At 41.7% G+C, this 20,518-nt stretch overlaps 1 protein-coding gene across 16 annotated transcripts in view; it reads right to left on the reverse strand.

The window, feature by feature from the left end:
- ROBO2 (roundabout guidance receptor 2) overlaps positions 1-20,518 on the reverse strand; it is a 608,856-nt gene that overhangs the window by 47,036 nt on the left and 541,302 nt on the right. For all 16 annotated transcript variants that reach the window (XM_056807276.1, XM_056807277.1, XM_056807269.1 and 13 more), the window contains 2 exons: positions 5,229-5,385; positions 750-1,010 (listed from right to left, as the gene is read on the reverse strand). In XM_056807276.1, coding sequence (XP_056663254.1) covers positions 750-1,010; positions 5,229-5,385 — 418 coding nt within the window. The remainder of the gene's footprint in view (positions 1-749; positions 1,011-5,228; positions 5,386-20,518) is intronic.

A 20,518-nucleotide genomic window follows, 5' to 3' on the forward strand; every position in this document is an offset into this window, starting at 1 on the left:
CTATGGAGACGTTTTGTAGACAGACAGACAGACATACGTGCCTTTGTTGCTGTGTCCCTTCATCATAAGCCTAGGGAGCATGTTATTGGGGTCATGGAGAGTCAACCACAACTGAACAAACCATGCAACAACATGATGTGACACTCATGAGGCTTGGAATCATAAGACTCATCTTGCTCACATTACTCAGGCCAGTGTTGGTGAAGGTTGTCAAGCCTGAATGCCCGGAGGACAAAGTCAGGCCATCTTGGAGGCCATTACCAGAGGGAGCTGAGAGAGGAAGTGCTTGCTTTGGGCAGGGAATGCAGAAATGTCCTTGGGCACCAGGAAGAGGGGGAACAGAAAGGCTTCTCCATGCAGGGAGTGGCACACATGCCAATAGTTCACCAACACTGACTTGGACTTCCTACCTCAGCTTCTTTGTCTACAAAAAATGAGCCGGAAAAGGAAAAGGCAAACTTCTTGAGTACCTTTGCCAAGGAAATCCCAAACTAGGGACCCCAAATAATACTACACAGACCAGGAAAATGGAATTGAGTTGCCAGAAAGTCTGCATTCTTGGTCCATTTTAACAATGAACTGCTAGTCCCTTGGCCTCCTGGCTACATAGCCATGTCTCACTCATGGGAGTTGGACTAGATGAAGCCCGAGGCATCTCCCTGCTCTGGCTTTCTATGGTGCTGAGCTCCATAGTGAGCACACACAGCCAGTCTCTCCAGACCTTTTGTTTCTTTAGCGCTAATATTTACCATGCTTGCTTCGTCATATCAAACTGGTAGGCTCTGGTCAGCTCCTCCAGGTGAGCCTGCAGCATGGGTTGCATCTCTTCACATGGGGAGGGGGTGAGAGTCGCGGTAGACTGTTGTCCAAATGAGATGGCCGGAGAAGAGGCCACTCCTCGAACAGGAGGTGTCGGGACTCGGTCATCATCCTCCTCCAGCTCATCCTCCATCCCTTGATGCAAATACGTTTGAACCGGTAATGGTGGGCACCAGCCATCACTGTCATAGCTGAAATGTAAAACAAGATACAATGGAAACGTTACCTTGAACTCACCAGACCAATATCCCTGCACTGATCCTCATCTTTCCCTGCTACTATCCGAGGCTTGAAAGGAGGCCCAAGGAAAGGAAAAAGGAAGCTGGCCTTGGAGCCAGTAAGAAGCCAAAGAACAGAGCCGGCCCACATAGAATTTCAGAGGGGAGATCCCCGAGCTATGGTGTACCCAGATGTTCAAAGCATGGAAGGACTGGCTGGGGGATAGTGAGGGTGGCCTCCTGTCCTGCACTCAGGATGCCCAGCTTTTTAAAGCCTCACTTATGGCCTTAGAATGGATGCTACCTTTCAGTTCCGAGGCAGAAGAGCGGGAAGGGCTGTGAATCCAGCCCAGAGACACCCAGGTAGGACGTGTGGGCTTAGACTCCAACCTCTCCTTTCTAGCCGTGGCTCCCTACTACTGAGCCACTTGGCGAGACTAGCTCTAGCAGTGGGCCCCCTCGCTGCCGCATACCAGGTCTTTTGTCTGCATGGCAGCCGTGGGCTTCCCAGCAAGTCACTTGCCTTTTCAGAGAACTTCCTGGTGTCATCAGTCCCTCAGACGATCCTGCTACGTTCCAGGAGGGCCTCCTGACGTCTCAGGAGCAAGTAATCATCCAGTGGCCACTTGGCTTCAGACTGGCCCCACGTTTACAGATGGTCCATTTGCTTTGAAGGAGGGACCTTTCAGGGCATTTCCCTCCATCAAAATAAGCCAATGGCTGCAAAGACGGGAAGGCTGGAATCTCCTGGTCTGCTTGACTTTAGCCTGTTTGTCAGCTACATAAGAAGTGTCCTAATATCCGGCTGAGAATGAGGCCAGGAGAGCGCTGCTTCAGGTGACCAGCATGCCAGCGCCAAACACAAAGCCCCAATCAGGGAGAGTGAGCGGAGCAATAGGAGTGGAGGCTCCGCCCATCTACCTCTACATCACAGCCCAGGCCAGATTCTCCGCTGAGTTACTGCGGAAGGCTTCTGGCGTGACCCAAGCCCTGGGCATGCTGGGAAGTAGCCGGGCTTGGCATCGTTCTATCTAGTGGCGCCTCTTCAGACAGACGTGCCCATGAGAATATTGCCATGGGGGTGCTCTGTGCCCAGGACAGCTAGCGAGTCATCACAATACACTTACGGTATTATTGTACTGAGAAAAGTTGGACCCAGAATTCTTGCTGCAGCTAGCCCTGAGCAACCAAAGAGCCGTATTCAGTGTAATCCTGAAAAACGGAGGAGCATAGCACGTATTTGAGGTCTTGGGCAAGGAGGGCCTTATATTTCCTGGGATTGTAAAGCTAAGAGCCTGGCACACAGCCACAGTACCGCTAATGACGTCAATATGCTACCACTAGCAACCGGATGATGATGGAAAGAAGAAGAAGACAAAAGTCAGTCATGGGACAGAGAAGCGTCTGTGTATCTACACGCAATTTTGTTCAGTGCTTAGGACAAGTACAAGCCAGCTCTGTCCTCTAAGGTGTGTCTTGTGACAAACACCAGGTCATTCTAAAACACAAGCAGTACTGAGATCTTTGTCTCCTTTAATGTCTTTTATCTCCCTTCCAGTAGGAGCTTCCATTCAAATTTATTCATGACTTTCTGATGCGCCCATTTTTCTGCCTTGCTCCAGTGTTCATCTTTTATATTTAAAAATGAAACTCAATCCTGAGATTTGGAGAGATTTGAATTCTGACTTTTCCATCATTTCAGGGATTTTTTTGGAAGGGAGGCAGTTCGGTTCTCTGCACGTGATATAGTGAATAAATATTTATTGAGGTGAGATATATTTAATGGAAACAATGAAGATCTGTATTTTACTACTGACGGATGTTTGCCCTCAAATTCCTTCTTGCTCTAATTTTAGGGGACCATTAGGACCATGGACATGCAGAAATGAGAAAAGGACAAAACATCCTCACTCTTCATTTTTGGATGGGGATGGTCAAATTCATTTCTGGGATTGCTTTTGAAAGTTTGCTTACAAGTCCCAAGAACGGGACATTGACAAACCCGGAAACAAGCAATATTTGCAAATCGAGAAACATCACATCTAGAATCCTCTGGAGCTCTGAGTTCTTCTGACATAGGACTGATGGAGCATTAAATAGCTCCTGTTGTCTGCGCTCCTAATATATTCTTTTCAGCTCTGTGTGTAGGGGGTGTCGTGCAACAGAAAAAGTCAAGCCGGCCACAAAACTGCCCAACTTTACTGTCCTTGTGCATCAAATGGAATATGGTGGAAATAGAGGCTATAAGATATCCCATATTGCACTTCAGAGAAGTAATAACACAAGTAATGTGATTATAGTTCAAGAACAAAATATTTTTTGCCTTAAATTCAATAAGCAGCTTTAAACCAATAAACTCTGCCAATACGTCAACATGGCAGTCAAGTGAACAGATGAGATTTATTGTGAAGGAACTAGCTTTGATTTCCTAGCCTGAGACAGTGTTCTGTTGGGTTTGCTTCACTGACTCTGCGACGGGGGAGGAGAAAGAAATGAAGACGTTCCCATCTTGCCACATTTCCCTGACCAAGCCTGGTTTTCTTTGGGTAACTATTACCTCTTCCCTTTGCAAATCTGCGTCTCTTCAATTGTTCTGTCTACTCTATTCAAGGCCAACCAAAGCTGCCCCTAGAGCCGTTCTCCACTCCGAAAGGGTGCGACTTGCCTCTCGTGTCCTGGGTCACCGTTTCTGAGCGTCTCCTCTCTAAGGCCCTCATCCCTGGCATCAGTATTATATGGCCAACATCTATCACAGAAGGCCACCCACTTTCATCACCGAAGGAAGACAGGACTCGTAGGGCCCTATTACACACGAGAAACGTCTGAGGGGACGCCATCAGCCATTGAGCAATGACGGGCGGCCATTGGTCAGAAGGAAAGGTCAGCTTGGCATTAGGCATACATTTACGGATTGGAAGGTTCACCTGGAGCACTCGGAGCAGGCCTGCCCGAGAAAAGGTAAAAACAATCTTTGTCTTCTAAGAGGAGAAAAGGATGGAGGAGGGGTCGAGACCAGGCTCTAATGCGCTACCGGAAGCACACAAAAACCGTCTTGGAAATATGAGGAAATTAAAGCAATGATTTCAGTTGCTTGGAGGGGGGACTTTGGCCACAAGAGGAAGTGGCGATTTAGGAATCTGATCACCCAGGCACAACGAGGCCAGGTAGTGAATGGAGAGATTGACTGGAAGCTGGAAAACCTGGAAGCAAGTCCTGCCTCGCACACTCACTGGCTGTGGGATCATTTTACTCAACGTCCCTCGGGCTCCGTTTCCTCATCTGTAAAGTGGGAATGAGAAGAGCAGCTACTTCCCAGGGGATCCAATAAGATCGCACATGCAGAGGGTTTGGTAAATCTTAAAGCTCTATAAACGCCCATTTATGATTGTTATTGAGGTTTACAACATTTGGGAATTTCGCTGTGTTGTGCTAAAGGCCAACATAAACTGTGTAAATGCAAATGACTAACGTGAACAAAAGTTTACTCTCCTGGAAGCAAGTAAATACACACACCAACACACACGCGTGCCCAAGTCCTAAAACCTGCTCCTATGAGCTATTGGCCTCCTTGCGGAGATCAACGTCTGTCCCTCCGAGAATCCAAGAAATGGGTCAATCCAATTGTCTAGTTTAACAACGTTATGACATGTTATGGTTACGCAGAAGAACTTCCGATTGCACGCTGACTGGGCGGAAATACTGGCTCAGCTCCCCTGAGGGGACGACATCCCGTGCTCTACCTGGACACCAGCCCACGGGAGGCTGCCAGAAATGGTGGAGGGAGCGCACACTCTTTGGCCTTTCCCAGGAGTGGCTCCTTAATGCAGTTCATGCTCAGGATCAGTGGGTGAAGCTTCCTCTACCTAATAAACAAGCTCAAAGAGGGGTCTTTGAGCTGCAAATAGCGCCTCTGGCCCTGGAGAAATTCTCCACTCGCCATTGCTTCAGCTTCAAGGCTTTCCTAAGTCTCGCTCTGTGTCCGGCTCGGCTCGTACTGAGCACCGACAACACAAAGCAAACGCACAATCGATGGTGTGACCTACACGGGTGGAGGCAGCTTCCCCTCTGAGGGCTCCCCACACCAGAGACAGGAAAGATGTGGCCCAAGCTATAGGAACACCCGGGGGAGGGCGGAGAAGGGACACGTGCACAGCTAAGACTGCAGGGAGAAGAGCAGAGTGAGAACATTACCCAGCTTCCTGCTGATCTGCGGCATAGTGCTCCAGCTCTGTTCCCGGAAGGGGCTGGACAGGAGGAGGAGGTAGAGGGACATTAGCCCAGTTAGATCCGTTGTTTTTGGGTGCTTTAGAAGAGTTTTTATTTTTCTTCTTTTTTCCACCTTTCCCACCTGGAAGCAACAAATGTTTCAGAAAGACTGAATTTTAAAGAAGAAACAGCAGCGAACAAAAATCAGTTACGTAAGGCTGTGATCATGTTTTCGAGACATTCACTCATTGTTTTTCTGTTGTTAAGGTAATCAATAATCACATTTTATGAGAGAAAATATTTAATTAATCACTAAAAAGGATGTTTTTCTTTTCACGGTCATTACAATGATTTGAACCTTCTGCAAAATCAAATGTTAAAATGTTGGCGCGTTTGGGACACATTTAAGGATCCATTCATGTCTGTCTCCACACGTCAGTGCTCCAAGAAATAGGGAGCCATAACCAGCTCCGTCACGTGTCAGACTTAGTGCATTGGGATTCTCTTTGGCATCAGACCTCTGTGGGAAATGGGACACCGAGGCGTACAGCCCTGTGGCTTAACATCAAAGGAGTCTTGATAAGGGAATGCAGGTGAGAACCTTTTTGTTTGAAAACCCTGAAAAGTAGTTGTGCGGTTTAAAAGCACTTGTGAAAACCCAAGGGCTCAAAAAGTAAAGAAAAGGCTATTTTAAGAGAATGCCAGCGGCTCCGTGCTCCAGGAACATGGTACAGAAGAGGGAACAGGGCCAACACCCTGCCTCCTTTGGGAAGCGAAATGCACACCTGCCTGAGAGCATCCACAGTCGCCATCCTGTTTGCTTGGTTTCTGTCAAAATCTGAGAACAGGGGTTCTGAGGATTCTGGGTAAAAATGAAAGAACGGGAGCATAAAAAGGGCAGTAAAATCCTGCGTGACCTCCAAAGTGATTTATACTTGACAAAATAAGACAACAATTGTCTTGTTGTTCAGTCATTTCAGTCATGTCCCCCAGAGTCTTCTGGACTCTGTTTTGTTGTGGTTGTTTTTGGCAAAGGTATTGGAGTGGTTCCTCATTTCCTTATTCAACTCATTTTATAGATAAGGAAACTGAGATAACAGGGTTAAGTGACTTGTCCAAGGTCACAGAGCTAATAAGTGTCTGAGGCCAGATTGAACTAAGATCTTCCTGAATCTAAGCCTGACGTTCTCTCCATCCACTGTGCCACTTCACTGCCCTTCTTCATTTCTTGGCAGATGTCTTGTTTATTGTCAGACAGTAATGTAATTATTACATTCCACAGATAAATGATATGAACTATATAGCAGGATTTCATTGAATAAAAGAATACATCAACTGCAAACTTCAATTTAATCCAATAGCTATATTAAACATGTACTCTTGACAACCAGATAAGGCCATAGTGATAGAGGTCCTAGACCAGTAAGAACGAATGATAAGAGCTAAAATGTATATTTAGCACAGCGTGCTAGCTAAGTGCCTTGCAATAATTATCCCATTTAGTCCTCACAACAATCCCGGAAAGTAGTTGCTATTATTATCTACATTTAAAAGGTGAATAAACTGAGGCAAAAATAGGTTAAGTGATTTGCCCAGGGTCATGTAGCTAGTAAGTATCTGAGAGGCTGAACTCGAACTCAGCTCTAGGCCCAGCATTCTATTTACAGGGCCATCTATCAGCTAAATAGTAGCTTATAGGAAGAGCAAAGGGATAGGATGTTAATCCTAAGAAAAATCTGGATCCAGCTTGTTCAGATGGTTACAGATATGGTTCTATTAAGCAACTGATACAGACCCTTTAATTAAAAAATGAAACCCAGAGGCTAGTTGGAGTCTAAAGCATCCGGATCCACCCACTGGGGACTTTGACAGTACTCGCTGACAAGACTTACTCTTCTGAGTACACTTGGGAAAATACAGCTCTAGAAAACTCAAAGTAGGCTCTCTGTGACTCTCTGCCCTCATGAGGCCTGCTTTCTGAAGTCTCCTTGGCGTGTACCAAAGGATGGCCCAATGAAATAGCCATTGGACTTTTGGATCCATGAACTCTGTGAAGAAGAACAGCTTTTGGCCAAATGGACAACACAAGGACATGGCGCCATTTTTCTTCCATGGCCCATGGGGAGCTAAGTAATGGTAGATCATCTAGCAATGATAGTACCCAAGAAGTCTGCACTGTGAAATGCCAGTGGGATGTTCAAGATTGAATTTTGCTTGGACCCTTGGATGTTAGTTAGTGCTCTTCAAGCACAGTTGCTAACTCCAGCAGAAGCTGAGATATCCAGTCCCAGACCCAGGGCTTTGCCTTCTGTTCCAACACAGCAAACTCATTCTTAGGTGCCTGGCCCATGAGAAATGACTTTTCCCACTGAGAAAGGGATGCAGAATTTGATCTCAGTAGCTCCTGGGGAGTCTGCTCAGGGGACTCAGCTGTGAGTACTAGGGCAGGTATGTAAGAGAGCCCTAATGGATGGACACAGAAGATCTTCCTTTATACTGTTCTCTGCTTGGTGGATATGGGTATGACTAAGAGAGTTGAGACTGAGGAGAACAGGAATGGACAATCAAAATCGTTTCCTCTTGGGGCCAATCCATGAGCTCAATGGAGGAATTTTGCCAAAGCCACACATCTCAAATAGCTGTTTGTGGGCATTTTAGTGATCATGAATGTCCATATGCCATAGATCTTTGCTGAGCTGAAAAATCAGGTTAATGTTCCAATGAAAATAGCCAATGTTGGGCACTGGTTGTTTTGCTGGCCAGATGTCCATGTGACCTCCTTAACTAATTACTTTTGTTAAATGATGTTTCTTGCCAACAGAAGAATCCCTTTTTGAAACATCAGCATACCAAGATCCCCCATCATTCTTGAGTTGTTTCCAATTGTTGTATTGAGTATATTGGCTTTCTGCTCTTGTCTAATGGCAAAGTCTGCCATTCTAGAGGCCACCATCAAAATTCTTATGGACACATGCTTTTTCCTTTGGGGGACCCACTGTTCTTTGAAGGAGATCTGATACTGGGTCCACTTCCATCATATTTGCTGCTTTTTCCCACCTCCTGTTTTTTATCTCAGACAGCAGCATTCAATAATGGCATGAGCTTTGGAAACAAAATATTTACCATCATCCCCTTGACCCTTGATCACTGAGACCGGTGTCACCTGTGACTAAGCCATATGACAAATTGGTCCTACACCAGGAAGGTGGAGCTCCACTGGAGCACTTTCTTGAATCCCACCTCCTGGGAGACGTACCTGACGAGGATGAACTTCTTTTGCGTAGAGTGCCAGTTTACCTACTCTAGCCCGAGCTTATTCTGTCCCCAAGACTTGAGCCTCTTGCACCTCCACATATCGTATTTCAGATGCCCCTCAGTGAACAGATGTCTTTGCTGTTATCTCATTTAGGCAAGCCCCTCCTAGTAAATACTTGGGACACTAAGGATTGGACTAGCTGAGAATTGCTCTGCTTTCTAATGATTTATAGAAGCGATAAAAACGTCTTTAAATAATTACAGAACATTTGATACCACCCGGGAAAAAAACAAGATCGCTTAGCAGACTCCATGGCAAGAGTGAGGCAGTGAATTGAGGTGAGCGGGAGTCTTTGTCCCAACGGCACGAGAGGGAGCACTCAGTAAAAATCTGGCGTGGAAAAGGATTTGCTATGAGGACCTCAAAGGAGCTCTTGGAAAGGAGGGCTGCAGTTGGACTGTCAGGTGGCAAGGAAGCCTGAGTGGGAGCAGCTTCCTAACTCCCACCCCAGTCAAAGTTGGGCAATTATTTTCACTTCTTTGTTGTGGGCGTATAAAACAGCAACCAGGAGCTCCAGGCGTTCTCCTTGAATGTTTGCTGGTGAATCCTGATGGGCAATTCAAACAAGGAGCTTTGCTCAGCTGAATCAGTCTGAGCTAGCCCCAGTGCCTTCTTCTCCTCTGGTGACTAAGCAGATCTGCCCTTAGTACGACTTGATAATAATAAACAATAGATGCCTCGTTCTGTTGCCAGCATTCAACTTCGACTACAGGCCACGAGCACGCCTGAGGCCCAAGCTGGAATAGCTGGCATAGATGTGCAGGCCTGGAACAAAACAAACTTGTTCAGAGGGTAGATGAGTGAGTCAGAGGAAGGCAAGCCAGGGCTGCCTTTCCTGCTTCTGGGGATGTTGGTAGCTGTCTAAGAGGAAGCCATTTTCCTCCTCCTTGGACATTAGGGGGTAAACTCCATATCTGTCGGAGAGCAACTCCGCGAGTGTGCTCTGTGTTCTAAAACTGTGGGAAACTTGTTTAGGTTCAATACATGCAAACACAGGTATTCTGCCCACCTCAAAGGTTGGGAATCCTAATCTGGACATTTCTAGTCGTGGTGGTAAGCATATTAATTAACGATGTTAGACGCTCCTGGGCCTTTCGATGGGGCTAACTGCGAGCAAAAGGAATTTCCGTCGTTGGAAACAATGGCCTCTGATAGGAAGAGGGACGCCCTTTGGAGTTGCCTGGTACAGCTGATGTGGCAGTGCCTCGATTCATCTGCTGTTTTGGGCCAGCCAAGGTCAATGACACTCTGATCCATAACACCCGGCTCCAGCACAGAATGGAAGAATCAGGCAATGATTCAAGCACCGCCGTTAAGCACAGGCAAGGCGCTTCCTTACTGAGGAAGAGTCAGGCCTCACACTTAAGGGCAGAAACAAGTCCCAAAAAAGGTAGGACCATCACTACACATCCTGGCATAGAGCCGAAGAGCTCAGACACTAGTGGTAGGAGTGGTCTTCCAAAGGAAGGGTGAGTGGGGTAGCGGGGAGCAGTTGACCAGCAGAGTAGGTGACAGAAGGGATACAGGGACCACCAAGGAAAAAATCCCCATGAGTCCCAAGGACAAAAGAAGACAGAACACAACAGGTCAAGATGTGTGCTTCAGAAACAGAAGGCAGAAATTTGAGTCCCAGAGACAGAATAAAGCAAAGTAGTTCCCTGAAGTTACTGGCAGGCCAGTGTTAGAAAAGTGGTTAATGGCATGTTCAGTCAGGAAAGGCATATTTTCTATATAGCTTTACATTATGAACCACACATTTCAAGGAGGGAAACACTGATCACTGTAGAACTCTTCCCCAGGGAGGTCTTGGAGAGCCAAACGGTACTGCTGTTGGGAGAGGGTTTGTTTGCCTTTTAGCAAGAAGGAGAAAGTTAAAAGAATTTAATCAGTTCACAAAGAGGGAGTAGCTCTTCTGAGACCTCTGGTGGGACAAAAATTTTGCATTCCAATTTCCCCACCCTAATTCTGTCCTCTCAGAGATAGTTGGTGGGTAATGGAACAGTAAATGGGTGATGGTAAACTTTATCATGAGGATCAGGGACTACATAGGAAATGTCATCCATTATTTCATTATCTCTGATGTAGGTTTGACTATCCTGGTGCTGATGGTGCTTCTTCTGATGCATGGTCTCCTTTTTATAATTGGGAGACCAACAGTCAATTGCAAGGATTTGGCATTACTTATTATTTGGATCTGATCATTTGGACCTAGGTAGTTCTTGGGACCATGGCAGATTCAGTCATTTTTTTTTCAGGCAATTGTCAAGTTTTTTTATTTTTCTGTTTTTGTTTTCTTTCTTCCTCTTCTAATGTGGAGTGGCCTTTAGAATACAAGAAGTCAAAGTTTACTGTTTCCAGCTTTTAAAAAGTGGTAAATGGTCCAGAAGATGCTGAGGCCCTTACTACAAAGGGTTGGAGCATGGTAGAAACAATACTCTAATCTTTGCCTCTGTGAATATTAGTGTATTTTTCCCATAAAAATATTGAGTGCATTCTTGAGGGTTGATTGATTGAGAGGACTAAAGACTCAGGCTGTTGGCATAATTTTATGGCCACAGGAACATAAATCAGTCAAGAGGAGCTCCAGGTATTCCTTCTGATTCATGGCAAGTGCGCATCACAGTGGAAATTCAGGGAAGGAAGCTTTACATAGGCTGATGTGACTCAAGGTATCCTAAGGGCTAGCCCTGTCCACTATCATTTTCTTATGATATATAAATCTCTTCGTTAGTCCCAAAACAGAAAAGCGTTTTTGACATTTTGAAGATCTTAAGCCCAGGAAATTGTATATGTTGAAATAGCAATTATTTTATATAGGTTTTCCTTTAATGGCAAGGAGACCACTTTTAGGAACACTAAAAACAAACAAGACAACTTCCAGGCTAAGATGGCTGCAATGTAAAAGGAACTTCACGACTCTTTCTTCTACCAATCACCACAAAGCATCTCAAAAGAACAAAACTCAAAATCAGACAAGGAAAGGGGCTCAACTGTAGGGCACAGGGTTGAAGATAGGCAGGGTTTGGACATTTTCACATTATAAGGGAGTAAAATTACACCTACCAAAGTGCAAGTTGGTCACCCACACACACCACCTACCTCACCAGAGTCAGAGCAAAGACCAGGGAATCTCTAAATTCTTGGGAGTTGGGTGAAGTCACCACAATCTCACCAATAAAGATAGTGCAAATCTTGGCAGTAAGATTTGGGACCAGCAGAGCACTTGAGGGAAGATAGCACAGAGATGGGCTGCCTAGAGGAGATACCTTGGAGACTAAAAAAAAAAAGGCTCAGTGCAAAAACCGTTTTGCAAATGCTGCCTACCCTCCTCATTCAGTCTTCTGTCAAAGAAAGGAAGAAAATAAAACTAATACAGCATGGCCACAAACACCCAAGAACTAAAATCTAAAACTATGAAAAAAAATAAGAACAAGCCTCTGACCCTGGATAACTTCCATGGTGAAAAACAACAGAGTACAGAGGCAACAGCAGAGAGCAACAAAAAAGCAAACACATTCAAACTTTCAAAAAAATGGAAATTGGTCACAAACTCTCAAGAAACTCAAATTGGAGTACAAAAACCAATTAAGAAAGATGGAGGAACAATGAGCAGAAAAAATGGGAGAAAGTAATGCAAGTAATTCAAAAGGAAAATAACAGTTTAAAAGACAGAATCTCCCACTTGGAAAAAGAGGCACAGAAATGACATGAAATAGTAACCAAATTGGAGAAAAGAACTGACCTGCTGGAAGCCAAGAAAAGCAGGTTAGATGAAAACAAAAAGGAAAATCAAAAGATCATAGCTGAAAATCAGCCCATAAAGACTTGGCAAGTAGAAGCTAATGATCTCACAAGAGAGCAAGAATTAATAAAGCAAAGTGAAAAGAATGACAAAATAGAAGGAAACATGAAAAATCTCATTGAGAAGATGACAGACTTGAAAAACAGATCCAGTAGAGACAATTTGAGAATGATAGGTCTACCTGAAAACCTGGAAAAGAACAGAAGGCTTGACATCATATTAGAATAAATTATCCAAGAAAATTGCTCTGATACTCCTGAACAAGAGGGCCAAATAAACATTGAAAGAGTCCATATATCACCCTCAATATTAAGTCCTCAAAAAGCAACCCCCAGAAATGTAATTGCCAAGCAGGAGGCAGAGTCAAGATGGCAGCATAGAGGCAGTAAAAGTTCAGACCTCTGAAAACCCTTCCTCAACAATTAAAAACCAAATGCTCCTAGGGGACTGAAAATCAAATCTAACAACAGGCCACAGCTAAGGAACCCTCCTGTTGGACTCAATCTAAAAGATACATCCCCCAAAAGCTTGAATTCAAGAAAACTCAGGTTTAAGGGGAAGGAAGAAGGAAGGTCTCAGGACCCCTCCCCTATCCACAGTACTGAGCCTCCAGCAGTGGCTGGAAATTCTGGGAAGGCAGGGGCCCTAGTCTAGAGGGAATACCTTGAGGGCAAAGTTTTGCCAGGCTCAGGGCTTTGATCACAGGAGGCAGGGAAGCAACTGGATGAGATTCTCAAAGAATCGCAGGTGAGACACTCTAATTTTGGCCTCAGGGCACATCCTGCTCTGCAACATCAACTCTGTTGTGCTTAATATTATCAAGCCTTCAGAGGGCAGGGAAGCTCAAGCTCCAACACCCTCCACCCACACAGACTACTCTGAGAGTGTTGCTAAGCTCCATGGGTGAAGGTTGACAGAAAAGCCCAAACCCACAGATTCATCACATAATGAGAGGAGCATGACTACAGGAAACTACAAGGGGAAAATAAGAGGAAAATATGAGCAAACAACTGAAAAAGAAAAAAGAAATTACAATTGACAGCTTCTATCCAGGCAATGAACAAAGAGCAAACAAAACAGAGGAGGATCAAGGAACCCCAGGCAAAAACACAAACTCTAGCGAATTAGACACAGGTTTTGGAAGAACTCAAAATATAATTCAAAACACAATTAAGAGAAGCTGGAGACAACTGGGAAAAGAAGTTAAAAAGCAAGATAAGTCATTGGGAAACAGAAAATAGTGTCTGGAAAGTCAAAATTAAACAGCTTGAAAATGAGGCAAAGGAGATGAAAGATGAGGTAAAGAGGAAGAAAGATGACCTCAAAAAAAATCAGACCAGAAGGAGAAGGATGACCAAAAAACCAGGGATGAAATTCAGTCTTTAAAAACCAGAATATAACAATTGGAAGCAAGCAACTTCACAAGGCAGCAGGAAACTATAAAACCAAATCAAAAGAATAAAAAATTGGGGAAAATATGAAACACCTCATTCACAAAAAAAGATTTAGAAAATTGTTCCAGGAGAGACAACTTAAGAATCATTGGCTTTCCAGAAAACCATGACAAAAAAGAAGCCTGGACATCATCTTACAGGAAATTATCCAAGATAACTTCCCCTGATATTTTAGAACAAGAGGGAAAATTGGAGATTGAAAGAATCCACAGATCACCTCCTGTTCTTAATCCCCAATTGACAACACCCAAGAACGTTATAGCCAAATTCAAGAACTACCAGACCAAGGAAAAAAATTTACAAGCTGCTAAGAAGAAGTCATTCAGATACCATGGAACTACAGTGAGGATAACACAAGATCTGGCTGCATCGAAAGTGAAGGACCAAAAGGCACACAATATGATATTCCGGAAAGCAAGGGAACTAGGCTTACAACCAAGAATCAACTACCCAGCAAAACTGACTATATTCTTACAGGGGAAAGTATATTCATTCAACAAAATAGAATAATTCTAAGCATTTGTAAAGAAAAGACCAGACCTGAACAGAAAATTTGTTGCCCAAACACAGAACTCAAGAGAATCAACAAAAGGTAATTAAGAAAGGTGGGAAAAAACAAAACAAAACAACTTTTTTTAAGGGGCTCAATAAGTTAAAATGATATGTATCCCTACAAGAAAAGAAGATATTGGCAACTCTTAGAAATTATTATCAACTGAGTAGCTAGATGAATTATACTTAGAGGGAACAGTGACAAACTGTATGGGATAAAATACCAAGACATAAATATGTATATAGGTCTACGTATAAATAAATTATACACACACACACACACACACACACACACACACACACATACAATTAGAGTTTAAAAAAGAGGTTACTACTAAGAGAAAAGGGAAAAGAAGTAAATTTGTATATCACAAAGAAGCCCATGGCAGAAAGAGGGGGAGGGAGAACATCAATATACTGAATGGGTAGAGGTTGGAGATAGGAAATACTCAATTCTTCCTTGCATTGAAATTGACTCAAAGAGGGAAGAACAATTAAATACATTGGGGCAGAGAATTGATTTGTGCCCTATAGGGAAGTAGAAGGGTAACAAATGGATGGGTAGGGAGGGAAGTAATAAAAGGGAGGGTGAGGGTGAAGAGGTAGTTTAAAGAGACTGTAAAGAAAATAAGAGGGGAATAAGAGGGGGAGGTAGAAAAAGAAGTAAAATAAGGGTGGGAATTAGGGGGACTGATTAAAAACAAAACACTGGTGTAGAAGGAAATAGTGAAAGAAGAAAGGGCAGGACTAGGAGTGCTAATCAAAATGCTGGGAAATACACAGCTGGTAATCATAACTCTGAATGTCAATGGAATGAACTCACCCATAAAACACCAGCAAATGGCAGAGTGGATTAGGAACCAAAACCCTACCATACACTGATTACAAGAAACACACATGAGGAAGGTAGACACACATAGGGTCAAAGTAAGAGGATGGAGCCAAATCTATTGGACATCAACTGAAAAAAAAAAAAGAAGGGAGGAGTTGCAATCATGATATCTGACAAAGTCAAAGTAAAAAATAGATTTAGTCAAAAGAGATAGGGATGGTAATTACATCCTGACAAAAGGCAGTATAGAGAATGAGGAAATATCAGTACTCAACATGTATGTACCAAATGCATAGCATCCAGATTTCTAAAGGAGAAACTAGTGGAGCTCAAGGATGAAATAAATAGAAAAATCATACTAGTGGGAGATCTGAACGTACCTCTATCAGACCTAGATAAGTCAAACCAAAAAATAAATAAGAAAGAGGTAAGAGAAGTGAATGAAATCTTATAAAAAATTAGAGTTAGTAGATACTTGAAGAAAAATAAATAGGGACAAAAAGGAATACACTTTCTTTTCAGCAGCACATGGTGCATTCACAAAGATTGCCCATGTACTAGGGCATAAAAACATTGCAAACAAGTGCAAAAGAGCAGAAATTATAAATGCAACCTGCTCAGATCACAATGCAACAAAAATAATAATTAGTAAGGGTACATGGAGAGGCAAATAAAAAAATTATTGGAAATTAAATAATACGATTCTCCAAAATCGGTTAGTTGAAGAACAAATCATAGAAACAATAATTTCACTGAAGAAAATGACAATGATGAGACATCTTTTTGAAATCTATGGGATGCAGCCAAAGTAGTTCTTAGGGAGAAATTTATATTTTTGAGTTCATATATTAATCAAATAGGGAGGGCAGAGGTCAATGAATTGGGCATGCAAATTAAAAATCTAGATAGTGAACAAATTAGAAATCCTCAGATGAAAACTAAATTAGAGATACTAAAAATTAAAGGAGAAATCAATAAAATTGAAAGTCAAAGAATTATTGATTTAATAAATAAGACTAGAAGTTGGTATTTAGGAAAAACAAATAAAATAGACAAAGTACTGGTCAATCTAATAAAAAAAAGGAAAGAAGAAAAACAAATTGACAGTATCCAAGATGAAAAGGGAGACCTCACCTCTAATAAAGAGGAAATTAAGACAATCATTTAAAACTATTATGCCCAATTATATGGCAATAAATATGGCAATCTATGTGATATGGATGTATATTTACAAAAATATAAATTGCCTAGACTATCAGAGGAAGAAATAAATTACCTAAACAACCCCATATGAGAAAAAGAAATTGAACAAGCCATCAAAGAACTCCCTAAGAAAAAATCCCCAGGACCAGATGGATTCACAAATGAATTCTTTCAAACATTCAAAGAGCAACTAATCCCAATAGTACACAAAGTATTTGACAAAATAAGCAAAGAAGGAGTTCTACCAAATTCCATTCACAACACAAATATGGTACTGATCCCAAAGCCAGGAAGGTCAAAAACAGAAAGAAAACTATAGACCAATCTCCCTAAAGAACATAGATGCAAAAATCTTAAATAGAATACCAGCAAAAAAGACTCCAGCAAGTGATCACAAGTTTTATTCATTATGACCTGGTAGGATTTATACCAGGAATGCAAGGATGGTTCAATATTAGGAAAACCATCCAAATAATTGACCATATTTACAAGCAGACCGACAAAAATCACAAGATAATCTGAATAGATGCAGGAAAAGCCTTTGACAAAAGAACATTCATTCCTATTGAAAACACTAGAAAGTATAGGAATAGAAGGGCCTTTCCTAAAATTAATAAACAGTATATATATAATACCATCAACAAACATCATCTGCAATGGGGGTAAACTAGAAGCCTTCCCTATAAGATCAAGAGTGAAACAAGCATGTCCATTACCACCTCTATTATTTAACATTGTACTAGAAACACTAACATTAGCTATTAGAGAAGAAAAAGAAATTGAAGGTATTAAAATGGACAATGAGGAGACCAAAGAAGTAACCTAATAGGAGATCTCCAGGAATCAGTAAACCTACAAGAATCAAATTTGTCACCACATAACACAGAATTAGAGCCTATTACTGGCCAACAGCTAGAAAAAGAATTGGGAAATATAGAAATCACTGAAATAGGGTCAGACCAAGACACAAAATCTGATTTAACAACACCTGACACAGAATGACAACAGGTCTCTGAATGAAAGCTAATGAATGACCTGGAGAGTACAGAAATCAGTGACTGACAGTCAGACTCAGACCCAGATGATATAGTACCAAATAGTACAATAATAGTTGAACAAAACAGTGATGAAGAACAGGAACTGTATGAGTAAATTAAGCTTTATGATAACATTCATAAAGATTTAGATGAATCAGACACAAATTGGCATAGTGAACACCTGAATTTGGAACAAACAATTTATTCTCATTCTGATGAAGCAATTGAAAACATTGGAAACTCTTTATCAGTAGAAGAAATACTGTATATTGCAGGAGTCAATAGTTAATGAAGAATTTTTTAAGAAATATGACTTAGGGGACAGTGATACTAAATTTGAAGTAATATGATAAAGAACTTGGTACCAGAAGTGGTTTGAGTTCTATAGGGTAGAAAAAACACAAAACCTTATAATAACCCAGACTGGTATTAGGCATAAGTGCTGACACTTAATTCATGAAGTTACCTTAATCAAATCAGGAAAAATCCTAAGCCATAATGACGAGCCCTAGCTGAAAAGAAAAACCAAACTGAGATAAGTCCACGAACCCCAATAAATGTAGATGAGAAACATCCAAGATGCTATTGGAGCATCTTACCCAAACAAAAATTATTACATGAAACTGAAAGACAACTTAATGAAAGCCCAAGAATCCGTTCAAACACAGATGCCCCGAGAACAACCCATGATACATAAACATAGATCCCATGAATCCAACAAAATTGCACAAGAAGAAATAGAGATACTGAACAGAGATAGTGAAACCAAAATAGAATAATGCTCAAGACAGATAGTATAAATTTGGGTTAGTTAGATCAGGGAGGATTAGTATAGCCTGTGAAACACAGGAGAAGTGGTTCCTTGTAGAACCTGGGAGTTTATTTGGGTGGATTTAGAATCCCTTAGAATTATTCAACCTATATATGAATTTCAGTCTCAAGCCCAGACTAAAATATTATTAACCTCTACCATCAATCACATAGGAATAGAATAATTGCCTTACAATCACACATTAAGAAAATTACTTACATTCATTACATTAAAAAAAATTCTCACTTGCACACATGAGGATGGCACAAACATCCTATATAAAGTTTCACTCACATGCATCAACATATTCACTCTTACATGCACGCACACACACACACATACACACACACATACACACACACACACACACACACACACACACAATCCTGTAGTTCTGGATACCTGAGACCCTTTTTCAAGGTGAGACGACAGGCAAGTATGTAACCTGTAAAGAAGAAGGCACCCCGGACCTGTGACAAACTTCAGGCAATACCAAAGAATAGAAGATATATGGACAACTGGAAAGAACTTTGAATCAAAGACATTATGGGGAATGAACTTCAGGAAAATGGGTCACATAAGATTAATTGCCGATCACATTAACTTCACATATAGGGAAATACATCCACATGCACATTGGAATAAATATGCATCCACCATGACATATCTAGATCATAAATAAATTTTACATTGACATTAGGGGCTGTATCGTTAATAAGGATAACTCATAAATTGTATATCTGTAAATAAATCTTTACTACCAGAAGATATATATGTATATATGTATTGAAATAACATGTGACATGTAAAAGTGTACAAATATCATACCTGTATATATTTATATATCATAATAATGATCTAATCCAGTAATTTAGAAAGGAGAGTAAAAATACTAACCATTAATAGACAAGGACAGAGTAGTTTTGGGTGGAAAAGGGAATATTGTAACTAGAGAGGTAACATAGGGACAGAATAAATCAGATTATATTAGATACAAGTTTATATATATACACACATATATGTATATACTTAAAATGTTATGAGTTATTACATTAGAATTAGCATTATATAAAGCATAGGATAGTTCAATTTTACTTAAAATTTAAATTTTATATTGATTGCAATAGGATTGACTTTTGAATTAAGAAATTTTTATATTGTAAAAATTTTGTTGGCACATAATCCTAACCCTCTTCCCAAAACTCAGTGTTAGCATGAGATAGGAACTTAGATTACCAAATAGACAGATTAGGATAAGTAGCATAGATTATAATTGACATAGAAGATAAGTAACTGGTGTGGGCCAGGGTAGCACCATGTGAACAAAAGGAAATGGAGGATTTATGACAGAGGCTGGCACTAGATAAAAAGTGCCAGACTGAAGAGAATGTGAAATTGATCACCTTGATGGGGGAGGGGTCCCAGGAGTGGAATTGAGAGAAAGAAAAGACTGACTGGAGAGCAGTGAGCTTTCTCGGTCTTGAGAAGCCAAAGAGAGAAGTTGGGAAAAAAAAATTTTTTTTCTCCTGAGGGTTACCCATTTTCCTGCTGGTGACTGGAAATCTTTTCCCCCAACACTTCCCAACTGAAGGGACTTATGAAGAGAACCCTGAGTAGACTTTACCTCAGCTCCTGTTGCCCAGGGGTGAGTGAACCTGATTTTCTCTCAGGGGGCTCAGGCCTGAGTTCCCCCCCAAATTCGAGGAGGAAAGGGTTTAGATAGAGAGAGGGAACCCCTTTTCCCACTTTCATTTTCCTATTCTTCTCTGCTCATTATTCCTTTTCTGTTACCTGATTGAGTTAACATTAAAGGTTATCTATTCCCCAAGCTGAATGTTAGTGAAAAAATCAAGGGGAGACCTTTTGGTCTCAATAAGTGGAGGAGGGACAAGAGGGACAAGAGCTATTGAGGAGAGCAGCTTTAGCTAAAGAGGGAAGGCAGAATGGGGAAAATCTTCAAAACCCCTCTCCTCTCTCTGATCCAACTCTAAACATCAGCTATCTCCCCTGAACCCTGCTTTGTGGAAGAGGGGTTTCTCCTCCCATTCCCCTTCTCCATACTGTAAGCCCAAGCTTCTCACAGGGTACAAACTTCCTCCTTTTATTTTTTTTAATACAACACCCAGTCCAAGATAAACTCAGAATGGGTGAATGACTATATAATAAAGAAGAAAACTATAAGTAAACTAAGTGAACACAGATTGGTATACATGTCAGATTTTAGGGAAAAGAAAGATTTTAAGACCAAGCAAGAGTTAGAAAAAAAAT

This window comes from Monodelphis domestica, chromosome 8 (assembly GCF_027887165.1).
Source record: "Monodelphis domestica isolate mMonDom1 chromosome 8, mMonDom1.pri, whole genome shotgun sequence".
Lineage (NCBI taxonomy): Eukaryota > Metazoa > Chordata > Mammalia > Didelphimorphia > Didelphidae > Monodelphis > Monodelphis domestica.